This window comes from Leptodactylus fuscus, chromosome 1, assembly GCF_031893055.1.
Source record: "Leptodactylus fuscus isolate aLepFus1 chromosome 1, aLepFus1.hap2, whole genome shotgun sequence".
NCBI lineage: Eukaryota > Metazoa > Chordata > Amphibia > Anura > Leptodactylidae > Leptodactylus > Leptodactylus fuscus.
In genome coordinates this window covers 241,956,501-241,970,776 of record NC_134265.1, presented here as the reverse complement: position 1 = coordinate 241,970,776, position 14,276 = coordinate 241,956,501, and the positions used below count along the sequence as shown (strand labels likewise).

At 44.4% G+C, this 14,276-nt stretch overlaps 1 protein-coding gene across 2 annotated transcripts in view; it reads left to right on the top strand.

Moving 5' to 3' along the window:
• The first annotated feature begins 12,945 nt into the window (after positions 1-12,945).
• Positions 12,946-14,276, top strand: part of CDKL2 (cyclin dependent kinase like 2) — a 40,904-nt gene continuing 39,573 nt past the window's right edge. For both annotated transcript variants that reach the window (XM_075285215.1, XM_075285225.1), the window contains exon 1: positions 12,946-13,460. In XM_075285215.1, the coding sequence (XP_075141316.1) occupies positions 13,427-13,460 (34 nt within the window). In that variant the 5' untranslated portion in view covers positions 12,946-13,426. The remainder of the gene's footprint in view (positions 13,461-14,276) is intronic.

The following is a 14,276-nucleotide window of genomic DNA, read 5'->3' as shown; positions in this document are numbered from 1 at the left end:
ACAGATGTGCTGGAGACATCACTGAGCATTTACTAACATAATGTAATATGCCCAGCATTGTAGTTGTCCCTGCTGAGCAGTGCTGTCCCCTTGTGGGATTCTCAAGATGGCCACTGATAGAGTGGTATGTACCCAAATCTGTCCATCAGTGCCCGCCATTGAATAACACTGGGCCTGGTGTTGTTTATATATGCTATAGTGGCCAACCTCTATATAGAATGAAATATACCGGTCACCTTCCACCTCTGCTTATATACTCTGTGTATTGTGATGTATTGCCCGATGTGTAGTGAATATAACGTGTGAACAAGAACTTACCAGTAGGTGATGAAGATGGTGCGGTATAATCTGCAAGTAAAATGACACAAACACACACAAAGACTCACAGACACACACAGAACAACAAACAATACAAAACAAGCAACAGTAATATGTCTAGGCGGCTCTGAAATCCAAACTATCCAAAAGACTCTTTGTGAATCACAAGACGCTGCGATCCTCCTACTACACTGACTGGCAGTTGAGCAGAAACTTCAAATCACATTCTGTGCAGGTGCTGGGACTGACCAATCACAGGCCGGCCTCATGGTCACTGCAGCCAGTTGGTTTGACAGTATTTCAATTAATGAATATATATATATATATATATATATATATATATATATATATATATATATATATAATATATATTATCTAAGATTACATGTATATTGTGGAAATTAGCATCAGTAGTGGTAGGCAAAGATAGAGACAGTGACATAGCTAATAGGGTGCAAACATGGGGTGACAGTTTTTATTATTATAGTCCAATAACCAGGGTACCGAGGTAGCGGCTGCCACAGGGCCTGGGACTGCTGCGTTTCGTTTTTTTTTTTTAAATAGTCTGTTACCTGCTGGAGTAACTCCAGCAAGTAATGGGCCCTATTTACTTAGTGATCCTGGCATAGTGGCCCCTTTACACAGTATTATCCCCCATAGTGGCCCCTGCACACAGTATTATTCCCCATAGTGGCCCCTGCACACAGTATTATCCCCATAGTGGCCCCTGCACACAGTATTATCCCCCATAGCGGCCCCTTCACACAGTATTATTCACCATAGTGGCCCCTGAACAGTATTATTCCCTATAGTGGCCCCTGCACACAGTATTATTCACCATAGTGGCCCCTGCACACAGTATTATGTCCATTAGTGGCCCCGCACACAGTATTATCCCCCATAGTGGCCCCTGCACACAGTATTATTCCCCATAGTGGCCCCTGCACACAGTATTATCCCCCATAGTGGCCCCTGCACACAGTATTATCCCCATAGTGGCCCCTGCACACAGTATTATTCCCCATAGTGGCCCCTGCACACAGTATTATCCCCATAGTGGCCCCTGCACACAGTATTATCCCCCATAGCGGCCCCTGCACACAGTATTATTCACCATAGTGGCCCCTGAACAGTATTATTCCCCATAGTGGCCCCTGCACACAGTATTATTTCCCATAGTGGCCCCTGCACACAGTATTATTCACCATAGTGGCCCCTGCACACAGTATTATTCCCTATAGTGGCCCCTGCACACAGTATTATTCACCATAGTGGCCCCTGCACACAGTATTATGTCCATTAGTGGCCCCGCACACAGTATTATCCCCCATAGTGGCCCCTGCACACAGTATTATTCACCATAGTGGCCCCTGCACACAGTATTATTCACCATAGTGGCCTCTGCACACAGTATTATTCACCATAGTGGCCCCTACACACAGTATTATGCCCCATAGTGGCCCCTGCACACAGTATTATTCACCATAGTGGCCCCTGCACACAGTATTATTCACCATAGTGGCCCCTGCACACAGTATTATTCACCATAGTGGCCCCTGCACACAGAACGATGCTCATAGTGGCCCCTATACACAGTATTATTCCCCATACTTATATCCTTGGATTAGATCTGATAAGGGCGCTGCTATGGTGGCAAAGTTAGAAATAAATCTGCGGTAATATCACACAATTCCTAAAAATACTCTCACCTGACTTTTTGTCAAAGGCCGGGGCCAGTTTTGATTATCCTCAGCTTTATTCCCGTGTGGTTTTATCACCCCACTACCAATTATGTACCCCAGGTAACTTGCTTCTTCTAGACTCTTTTTGTATTTGCTGTCAATCCGTCAATCCGCTGCTTGCACTATTGGTAGATGGTTCCCCCAGTCCTCACTAAAGATGATAATATTGTCCCGATATGCAGAAGCATACTGACCATGAGGTTTAAGAACCTTATCCATCAGCCTTTGAATGGCTACTGGAGCCTCATGCAATCCAAAAGGCATATTGAAATTTTGGAACAGACGATCCGGGGTAATAAAAGCCGTTTCCTATTTAGCACAATCTGTGAGGGGAATTTTCCAGTAGTCTTTAGTTAGGCCAAGTATGGAAAATGCCTTGCATGGCCGAGTCTCTCGGTATCGACTATGCATCAAACTTTGACATTTCATTAAGTTTACAGAAGTCATTACAAAAACATGTCTTTGGCAAGAAATCCACGTTCTGTTTCGGATCCAATGATGGTCGCATTTGAGCATGTTGGCCTCATGGTAAGTGCTTCAATAATGTCCCATAGTGGTCTCACCACACAATATAACGTCCCAAATTGGCCCTCCACATAGTATAATGTCCCACAGCGGACCTTTTCCCAGTACAATGTTCCATAGCGGCCCCTCCACACAGTATAATGTCCCATAGTGGCATCACCACACAGTATAATGTCACAGAGTGCTCCTCCATGCAGTATAACATTCCGTATTGGTCTCTTTACACCAGGGGTCTCAAACTCAATTTACCCCAGGGCCGCTGGAGGTAGAGTCTGGGTGAGGCTGGGCCGCATCAGGTTTTCCCAATTATTTTTTTTCTTAAAGTCGCCATATTCTGACAGCCGTAACTTTTTTATACGTCCATGTACGGGGATGCATAGGGCGTCTTTTTTGCGGGGCCAGGTGTACTTTTTAGTTCTACCATTTTTGGGAAATGCTATTGCTTTGATCGCTTTTTATTAAAATTTTTATCAGAATTAAAACAGTGAAAAAACGGCGGTTTGGCACTTTTGACTATTTTTTCCGCTACAGCATTTACTGTACAGGAAAAATATTTTTATAGATTTGTAGAACGGGCGATTTCGGACACGGGGATACCTAACCTGTATTTGTTTCACAGAATTTAACTACTTTTATATATGTTCTAGGGAAAGGGGGGTGATTTGAATTTTTAATACTTTTTATATATATATATATATATATATATATATATATATATATATATATATATATATATATTTATATATTTATTTATTTTTTTTTACTTTTTTTAACTTTTTTTTTTTTGCATTTATTAGACCCCCTAGGGGTGTTGAACCCCAGGGGGTCTGATCACTAATGCAATGCATTACAATGCTAATGCATTGCAAAAAATCATCATTTCTTTTGCAGGCTGCATAGACCAGCCTGCAAAAGAAAGAGATTGCAGACAAGCCTGGGAGCCTTGTAAAGGCTCCCGGCTGTCATGGCAACGTGACGTCGGCCCTGGAGTTTGCTTTGCCCTGGTGCCTTTGACCGTGGCGCTGGAGGGGTTAATGCTTCCGATCGGTCCCGGGACCGATCGGAGACATTAGCGCCGGTTGTCTTTTGCTTAAAGCAGTAGACATCCAGCGGCTATGGCGGCCACCCGAATCCCGTGCGGTCGCCATAGTTACAAACCCGGCATGCGCCTTACTATTATGGCGGATGTCGGGGCCGCAAACTATTGTCCCAAGGGCTGCAGTTGGCCCGCTGGCCGCGAGTTTGAGACCCCTGCTTTACACAGTATAATGTCCTATAGTGGCCTTCCATATGCATAGTGGCCTTCGCACAGGATAATGTCCCACAGTAGCACCTCTGAGATGTTTGGGGTTCTCCACCACTTAACCACTATTATACATTGGGGTCTCTTCAGACCCAAGAGTAGTATTATCTCTTACCTCCTGAGTGACATCAGAGATGTCCTTTTACTTTTCTAGGAAGTTAGAAGGCTTATAACTTTAGTAGAAAATTGTCAGATTTTCAAGAAAATTTCAAGATTTTGTTTTCTAGGGACCTATTTAGTTGTGAAGTGACTTTGAGGGGCCTACATAATAGAAAACACCCATAAATAACCCCATTTTTGAAACTGTAGTCTTCAAGCTATTCAAAATTGTATATAGGAACTTTATTAACCCTTTAGGTGTTCCACAGGAATTAATGTAAAATGGAGGTGAAATTTCCAAATGTCACTTTTTTATGCACATTTTCCATTTCAAACCACATTTTTCTGTAACAAAGAAGGGGTTAACAGCAAAACATACCATAATATTTAGTTCTCTGATTCTGACGTTTGTAGAAATATCCCAAATGTGGCCCTTTTGTGCAATGTGACTCAAACCCTGTCCTCAGAAATCAAAGAGCACCTTAGGGTCCGTTCACACGGAGTAAACGGGCGTGTATTTTGGCAAAATACACGTGTAAAAAATACACGTCAAAATACACGTGTAAAATGTAATTGAAGTCAATGGGAGTTTTATTTTGCCAAAATACACGCACGTTTACTCCGTGTGAACGGGCCCTTGATTTTAGGGAGCAATTTCATTAGGATAGTTCTTAGACACTATGTTGCATTTGCAGAGCCCTAGAGGCACCACAACAGTGGGAAACCCCTCAAAGTGACCCCATTTTGGAAAATAGACCCCTTAAGGAATTCATCTTGGGGTGATAAGGACTTTTTGAACCCTCAGGCTTTTCACTGAACTTCTCTGAATTATAATTTCTACAGTTATATGTACTTTTTCATATTTTTTCCCTTTTACCAGGGAATAAAGTAGCCAATCGTGTTACTCAATTTCTGCTGAGTATAGCGATGCCCAATTTTTGGTAAAAACAAACACTGTTTGGGCACAGAGGAAGGCTCAGAAGCAAAGGAGCGTTATTTCTCTTTTACAGCTCTGATATTACACAAATGATTTATAGGTGCCATGTTGCATTTGGAGAGCCCTAGAGATACCACAACAGTGGGAAACCCCCCATAATTGACCCCATTTTGGAAACTATACCCCTTAAGGAATTCATCTAGGGCTGATATGACCATTTTTAACCCCCAGGCTTTTCACTAAACTTATATGTACACTCACCGGCCACTTTATTAGGTACACCTGTCCAACTGCTCATTAACACTTAATTTCTAATCAGCCAACTCAGTGCAAACCGTTCAAACCGAGCATCAGTATGGGGAAGAAAGGTGATTTGAGTGCCTTTGAACGTGGCATGGTTGTTGGTGCCAGAAGGGCTGGTCTGAGTATTTCAGAAACTGCTGATCTACTGGGATTTTCACGCACAACCATCTCTAGGGTTTACAGAGAATGGTCCGAAGAAGAAAAAACATCCAGTGAGCGGCAGTTCTGTGGGCGGAAATGTGTTGTTGATGCCAGAGGTCAGAGGAGAATGGCCAGACTGGTTCGAGCTGATAGAAAGGCAACAGTGACTCAAATAGCCACCCGTTACAACCAAGGTAGCCAGAAGAGCATCTCTGAACGCACAGTACGTCGAACTTTGAGGCAGATGGGCTACAGCAGCAGAAGACCACACCGGGTGCCACTCCTTTCAGCTAAGAACAGGAAACTGAGGCTACAATTTGCACAAGCTCATCGAAATTGGACAATTGAAGATTGGAAAAACGTTGCCTGGTCTGATGAGTCTCGATTTCTGCTGCGACATTCGGATGGTAGGGTCAGAATTTGGCGTCAACAACATGAAAGCATGGATCCATCCTGCCTTGTATCAACGGTTCAGGCTGGTGGTGGTGGTGTCATGGTGTGGGGAATATTTTCTTGGCACTCTTTGGGCCCCTTGGTACCAATTGAGCATCGTTGCAACGCCAAAGCCTACCTAAGTATTGTTGCTGACCATGTCCATCCCTTTATGACCACAATGTACCCAACATCTGATGGCTACTTTCAGCAGGATAATGCGCCATATCATAAAGCTGGAATCATCTCAGACTGGTTTCTTGAACATGACAATGAGTTCACTGTACTCCAATGGCCTCCACAGTCACCAGATCTCAATCCAATAGAGCATCTTTGGGATGTGGTGGAACGGGAGATTCGCATCATGGATGTGCAGCCGACAAATCTGCGGCAACTGTGTGATGCCATCATGTCAATATGGACCAAAATCTCTGAGGAATGCTTCCAGCACCTTGTTGAATCTATGCCACGAAGAATTGAGGCAGTTCTGAAGGCAAAAGGGGGTCCAACCCGTTACTAGCATGGTGTACCTAATAAAGTGGCCGGTGAGTGTATTTGGCCGTAAATTAACCTCTGCGCCATGCTGTGTGCCCAAACTGCAGTTTACGCCCACATGTATGACACTGGTGTACCCAGGATAACGTATTAACAATGTCCTATGTCCTCCTGCCACCTAGGGGAGGAGCCAGACAGCTCTACAACTTGGTTCTGGAGAGACCCCTTGTCTCATCACACAGGCGGACCCTGCCCCACTCCACCAGGATTTGATTGCTGCAGAGCCAAGCAGAATTCTGGAAGTGGATGCACCTATGTGTCTGGTAGTTGTGAGTAGCCACTGCTGAACTGTGTTATAGAGTTATTGTGGGAACTATTTCTGAGGACAGTAATCCTAAGTGCACCAACGGTTCCAGCAAGCGCGCCAACACCCGCAGCAACAGGGCCCCAACTGATAGACTGAGTTATTTACGTTGCTGCAGCTTTATTAGGGGATATTTGGTACATGCAGCTAGCTATGTGGAGTGTGTGAGAGAATGATGTACTATGTGTGGGTCATTGTACATTAACCCTGTGTTCCCCAGAGTTTAGAGTATTAGGGGATCTATTTATACTATTATATCTGCCAGGCCTGGCATGCATTTATAGCTCATGGTCACAAAGGAGCAGCCGCTGGATTGCTTATGTGTTGTTATATACTATCTTACCTTTCTACTTTTGCAATTTGCTCTCCTGAGCATACCCCTATTTACTTCTATCCCAATAAATATTCCCCAGTTGTTTTACCCCTATTTCTGTGAGTGTGTACTGAGCTTAGGCAGGGGTTTCCCGAGTCAACCCCGGGCAGAAGAGGACAACCCTTCTGCCTTCCTACAGAGCTCTGAGAAAGATTCGGGTGGAGGCACTGCGCCATAGCGAATTTAAAGGTATCACACACCCTCCCTATAGAGTGAAGTCTGAAGGGGTGTTACACGTGTACGGCTCGGCATGAGCAGAGCTTGCCGTATACGCCGGCACTTCCCATTCACTTCAATGGGACTGCTCGCAGTGAAAGAAGCAGTCCATTCATTTCTATGGGGAGCGCTCGCATGCCGGCTCCCATAGAAATGAATGGGAGGTGTTCGGCAGCCCTGCTGTAACGCTGGCGTGTACGGCTGTGATACACGCTGGCGTTACGTATGCACCTGTTAGAGTTAAGTCCTCCATCTTTGTATTTTGTCAGCCATCTTGATACCTTTTTCATATAAAGTGTATGAGTATGTCTGTTTAAAGTTCAAAAGGCCCTTTTGGGTGGTTAAGGAATGCTGTGTAGATGAATCCTTATCTTTGTCTATCTCAAGGGTCTCATCTTTTGAAGATGCAGCTGACTATTTGTATATCTCTTATCTCTTTTACTGGATATATACACTTAGAGTGTGTAGAGTGTATATACTTAGAGTTTATGTAGCCTATTCGTTATCTTCAAGGTTGGAATTGATTGGCACCAGCATGTAATCTTCTCTATCTTGCCATGATATGAGATGTTAGTTCACACATAAGTATTTTGAAACTTTGTGTTTAAGGACAAAGTCCATCCTAGTCTGGAAAGCTATAATGAGATGCAAAATACATTGGGCCTTTAGCCAATAGTCATGTGCCAGGTTTATGTTAAAACTCTACAATGTTATGTCATTAGAATAGTCCAACCTACTTTTGTCTGTATTGTATTTAAACTACCTCGCTGTAACAATAAATCAGAACTCACTTGATACACTATCAGTTGTGTGTGTGGCTTCTCCAGGCTAAAGGATGGGTGAGATCATGCAGGCCTGTTATTTAATTTGGAACTCTGCAACATACTCTTATTATGGGGACCGCTTGATGTCTCCAACACACCCTAAGGCAGCAAAGAGGTTCGCCCCTGTCTGTTGCTGTCTTCCATCATAGGATGACAACAATGGAAATTAGCTGTCACCTGCACGCATGACTTTATCCTTCATTGCAAAAGTAAACAAACATGACGGAAGCTAGTGTTCTTTATTTTAGTGTCAATGGGAATGGACACAGAATCAGTCTGTGATCATTCTCTGTGACAGCTAATGTCCATTGCCGTCATCCTATGACGAAAGAGAGCAACGGACATTAGTAACGGTAGTGTGAACTGCCCAATATTTCATACATGTAGTCTGTGTCCTTTCTGATGTAGTGATAAAAGTTTAAAGACCTTTGAAAGGACCTTCTAAAGGTCCTTGAAGATCTCCTGCTTATGGGAGCTGCCACAGATTTAAGCAGGACTGGAGGATTCTCTTCTGGATTTTACAAGGCCACATTAATCTCGTCAGACATGATGGTGGTGGCCGCCCAAATTGCCTATTTTATAATCCACCATTGCTCTTGCTCAAACCTCTGGTCCTCAATTCTAGAACTCCTGCTTTATCTTGTATCTCCGCCCCTATAGGACCTGTAAAAGAGCTTGCAAACAAAGATATTCTTAACTCAAATTAAAGGGATTCTACCATTAAAAACATTTTGTCGTTGATACGTGGAAATAGCCTTAAGAAAGGCTATTCTTCTCCTACCTTTAGATGTCTACTTCGCCCCGCTGTTCGGTTAAAATTCCGTTTTCCATCGGTATGCAAATGGTTATCTCGCAGCACTAGGGGCGGGCCCCAGCGCTCAAACAGCACTGGGGGCATCCCCAATGCTGCGAGAGAACTCCCCAGTGCCACCTCCATCTTCTTCTGGAACGTCGTCTTCATGCGTCTTCTTCTGGCGCAGGTGGTGAATGGCTATGATTAAAGGGATTCTACTATTAAACTACTTTTTTTTCTAATTACCACGTCGGAATAGCCTTAAGAAAGGCTATTCGTCTCCTACCTTAGGCGTGGTCTCCGCCGCGCCATTCCGTAGAAATACCAGTTTTAACCGGTATGCAAATGAGCTCTCCGCAGCAATGAGGACGGACCCCAGCGCTGAAAGGCCGATGAGCGCATCCCCATTGCTGCCTGACAGCTCTTTCCTGCGCCGCCTCCTTCTTCTGCAGCAACTCTGCCTCTTCTGGCTTCTCTTGCTCTTGTAGTTCTATACAAGAGCATAGAGAGGCCACCCCAAAATGGCCGCTGGCTGGCGGCCATTTTGGGGTACCCGCTCTTGCAGTTCAATACAGGAGCCGGCCAGCGGCCATTTTGGGGTGGCCTCTCTATGCTCCTGTATAGAACTAAAAGAGCAAGAGAAGCCATAAGAGGCGGAGTTGCTGCAGAACAAGGAGGCGGCGCAGGAAAGAGCTCTGGGCAGCAATGGGGACGCGCTAATCGGTGTTTCAGCGCTGGGGCCCGCCCTCATTGCTGCGGAGAGCTCATTTTCATACCGGTTTCTACGGAACAGCGGAGACCACGTGTAAAGGTAGGAGACGAATAGCCTTTCTTAAGGCTATTCCGACGTGTTCATTAGAAAAAAAGGTAGTTTAATGGTAGAATCCCTTTAAGGTTCTTTGAACCGAAACGCGTCAGCCAGACTGTGGCTCGACTATAGACGCTTGGGTTGTTAGATTTTATATGTAATAATTTAATAAAAGTCAAGTTTTACTGGCATCATCCGGCTGGATTCCGAATCTCTTTTTGGATGTCTATCTACTTGTTTCTGGCCGTGGCAACAAGGGATCCGTGCTGGATTTTCTGATCAAAACCGGGAGTGGAAATCTGAACATGGCCTTATTTTCCATCGCGGACTGAGTATTTTTTTCTTTTTCTTTCCCTATTCTAAAGACGGTGAAACTTGTAGGCCTCGGTCAGAGCCGACTGCGCATGCCCGTAGGCCACAAGAAAAATGGCTGCTTACACAAGAAGACGTATGAAGATGACGTTCCAGAAGAAGATGGAGGCGGCGCTGGAGAATTCTCTCGCAGCATTGGGGACGCCCCCAGTGCTGTTTGAGCGCTGGGGCCCACCCCCAGTGCTGCAAGAGAACTCATTTGCATACCGATGGAAAACGGAATTTTAACCGAATGGCAGGGCGAAGAAGACATCTAAAGGTAGGAGAAGAATAGCCTTTCTTAAGACTATTTAGACGTGTCAATGACAGAAAATTTTTTACGCTGATTGACCCTAACAACAGAGTGCTGGGTCACTGTTTTAGTAGTTAAATGCGGGTGTCCGATGTTTACAAACTGAAACCGGCAAAGAGAAAGGTCCTCCGTTCAGGAGTTTTCTCTCCAGAGACACCAGTGCAGATGTGAATTTAGCCTTAGTGATTTTATCTTGTGGACTGGAAAGGCTTTGGTACAGAAGAAACAGCATGGGACACTGCAGAACTAATTAATGTTTCTGCCCTCCTCACTAAGTTTGTTCTGATTTCAAGAACATTGTAAAGGAGAGGGACGTACAGTAAGTACTCATGGTTTCTTCCAGCATTCATGGCCGATAGCTTACCTTTACCTGCTCTTGCTGGGCTTCTGCTCCTCCCACACAATGCAATAGGGCGCACATGCTGGCAATTTCTGTTTTTTAAAGGGCCAACACGTACACCAGTAAATTTGTCCCCAGTCAGTCTCAAGCAATCTCTTTCTATTCAGCAGTGATTGCGCATTATAGGTTGCTAGTGTCTACAAGGGTTTTTGCTACTGCTTTCAGTCTGCTTACCCATGTACTTGACCCTGACCTGTTACCTAATTTTGTTCTGCTGATCGCCTGTTTGATTTTTGTTCCTGACCTATGAACCTGAACTGTCCCTGATTTTTGTCCCTGACTTATTACTGACTTTGCATGAACTCTACCAACCATTTTTTGGCATTATCCTTGAATATAGATATCTTAGCTAAGGCTCTATAATTTTATCCATTCCTCTTGTTTTTCATTTAAGTGAAAATGGTGATGATGATAGCACTGTACCCTGTATAGTGGCTGGGCTCTGTTACTACAGCTCAGCTTCCAGTAAGTGGAAGTGACCTAAAGGAGCATCAAAATTTTTGCATTAACTCCTGCGATAAAGATTTTGCTGCAGACAGTATAGTACGATAATGTGGTCTTTAAAACATAAAAATTGTCAAAGTAAAAATCATTCTTATACTACCGTATATACTCGAGTATAAGCCAAGTTTTTCAGCACAGTTTTTGTGCTGAAAAAGTCCCCCTCGGCTTATACTCGAGTCAAGCACAGGGGGAATATTGTTATATACACTCCAGACACTGTATTGTTTGCACGGTGTAGGTTGCACTCCAGCCAGAAGGTCCATGGGGAGTGCAGCGGGATGCCCTAACTGTCCGACTCCTGCAGCAGCTCCAGGCTGGTGATGGTTCAGGTGCAGCTTCTCCTTGCTCTCCACCTTCGGCGGCAGCTGAAGAAAGAGAGCAAGGAGCAGCTGCACCTGAACGATCACCAGCCTGGAGCTGCCGCAGGAGCTGGACAGTGAGGGCATTCTGCTGCACCCCCCTTGGACCTTGCCGCCAAAACTGCTGACTCTGCGCAGTTAAGTGACAATGCTGGCGAGGTCCACAGGAAGATGGCGCTTTGCGCGGGTCTGAAGTTGAAGGCAGAGAGCGACGAGAAGCTGCACTTGAACCATCACCTGGAGCTGTCGCAGAAGCCGGACAGTGAGGGCATCCTGCTGCACTCCCCGTGGACCTTCTGGTTGGACAACCTTCTCTCCCTGGAACAACTGCAGCAGAATGTGAGTACAACCTACACCGTGCAAACAATATAGTGTCTGGAGTGTATATAACAATATCCCCTTCCATCCCCACCCCACCCCCCTTGAAATGAATAAGTAAGAGTGATCTTTCAACTATTTATCCCCTATCCATAGGATAGGGGATAAATACTAGATTGATGTTGATGGAGGGTCGGGGTTTGGGGTGCAGGTGAAGGGGGGGGTTGTTTTGGTTGTCTGTTTGCCCCTTCCCTGAGCTTAAAGGGGCAACCCACCCCCCCCCCCACCCCCCCCACACACACACACACACTTGGAATTCAGTCTGACTACAGCCAGGCTGAATATAGGGTATCTGCAGTACTCCTGTTCCGTCGAGAGGGGATAATGGGTGCACTGCAGATACCCTATATTCAGCCAGGCTGAATTCCAAGTGGGGGGGGGGGGGGGAAACAGTCCTCAAGGTCAGGGAAGGGGCAGATAGACAACCAAAACACCCCCTCCCCTTCCTCAGCACCTACTGCTACCAAAAACTCTGGCCATTTTAATTTTTGAAATTCTCCAGTAGATGCTGCTTTTCCCCCCCTAGGCTTATACTCGAGTCAATAACATTTTCCAGTTTTTTGTGGTAAAATTAGGGGGGTCAGCTTATACTCGAGTATATATGGTATATCTATATGTATTATATCTAAAATACTATTACTACTATATTTTAATTGTTCCAAAATATATTTTAATATTCCAAAATCTCCCAGTCCAGATTGCAGAAGACTATGGCGCCTTATCATAACTCTGGAGCGGATGCAGAACTTGCCACCTATAGCCACAGCAGGACTTTGATGTGCCAGCAATAGACATAGTGGAATGGACTCTAAGACTGATTAGCGTCTTGCAGACTAAATGGAAAAAATAATTTGTAAAGCTTTGAGTCTAGCCAGCAGGTGGCAAGGAACCATATGCAATGTGGAGGGATGGGAGGGAGGGATGTGCCTATTTAGGTATATGTGCAGTGCAGAGTGGGTGCAGCATCAGCCTGGCATCTCGCCCCTGCATTGCTTGCCAAGCATGATCAGCTAGAGGTATGCTGCTATACATGTGTGCGGGTACTGAGATGTTGTCAGCCTCCGGCTATTCATGAATGCACTACTGTTTCCTGTGTGTATTCCCTGCAGGGGGCAGTTGCCAGGGTGACCAGCATTCCCACAGCTACAGGCTGGTTACTATTGCTTCTATTGTATGCGGACTGGAGGTGACAAGCGCAGGAGGCATCCAATACGTTCTCAACCACACATTACACACCCAGCGCTGCTACACTTTGAGCTAGATCAGCAGAAACAACTCCTTCGTTTGTCTATGATTTCCATTGGGAGCCATCAGACTTTGGGCATATATACGTAACATAGACTGGAATATTTCTGCAGACAGTTCCATTGGATTAGTTGTAGAGAATGCTGCAGTTCTGCAGTTATATCCTGTGCCAGCAATGGACGCTTCCTTTGTCTTGTGATTGAATGAAAACGACTGAGGCTTATTCACAAATATTAGGTAAGTGGCCTGACTGCATCCGTACAACATAATAGCCTGCGCCATTGTAGCATAAGGCTTTATCCTGACTATAGAAAGCAGGATAATTGCATCCGTCTAGCTGTCTGCTGCATATGTCATCCTCTCACTTCTACTATTACATCCCTGCGTAGAGCGTGTGCTATTGCTTGGTTTTGCTACATAATCCTTATTCTGCTTCTTTAGTGCAGACGGAATAGGAAAAATGATCTGATTGATCTGAAGGTTTGTAAGCAAAAGTTAATAAATATCTCATCAGACTTAGTGACCTGGTGACATCATTACTACATTGTGACAGATCCTGTGTGATCGGATGCAGCACATGTCTTTGTCATTTTAGGCAAGCTCCAAAACACAGACAGTATAAAACAACAGAAAATGGATTGAAAATATAGCCTTCCGATAAGAAAACTCAATTTTTGGTATAGTAAAATTGCATTCCTACTCCAGTACAGTAAATTCTAATATAAATGAGATGTAATGTGTTAGCATATCACTAGTGATACAGCTTAGGGAAGATTTATTAAGAATACTGGAACTGATTGCAGAAAAACGGATGAGGACACGGCACGTGACATTACGTGTTTACACACTTCTTGCACATACTACAATATGATAGAAAGTATGACACTTAAGGGTGATATAAGAAAGAGAATAACACTTAATATGTCTAGCATTAAATTTAGCAATATTTATAGCAAATTGTGCAATGTTTGCCATCTTGTAAAATTGTGCATCTTAAGACACATTTCTCCTGAATTTAAGTGTTAAAATGCTATAGATAAATATTAGATAGAT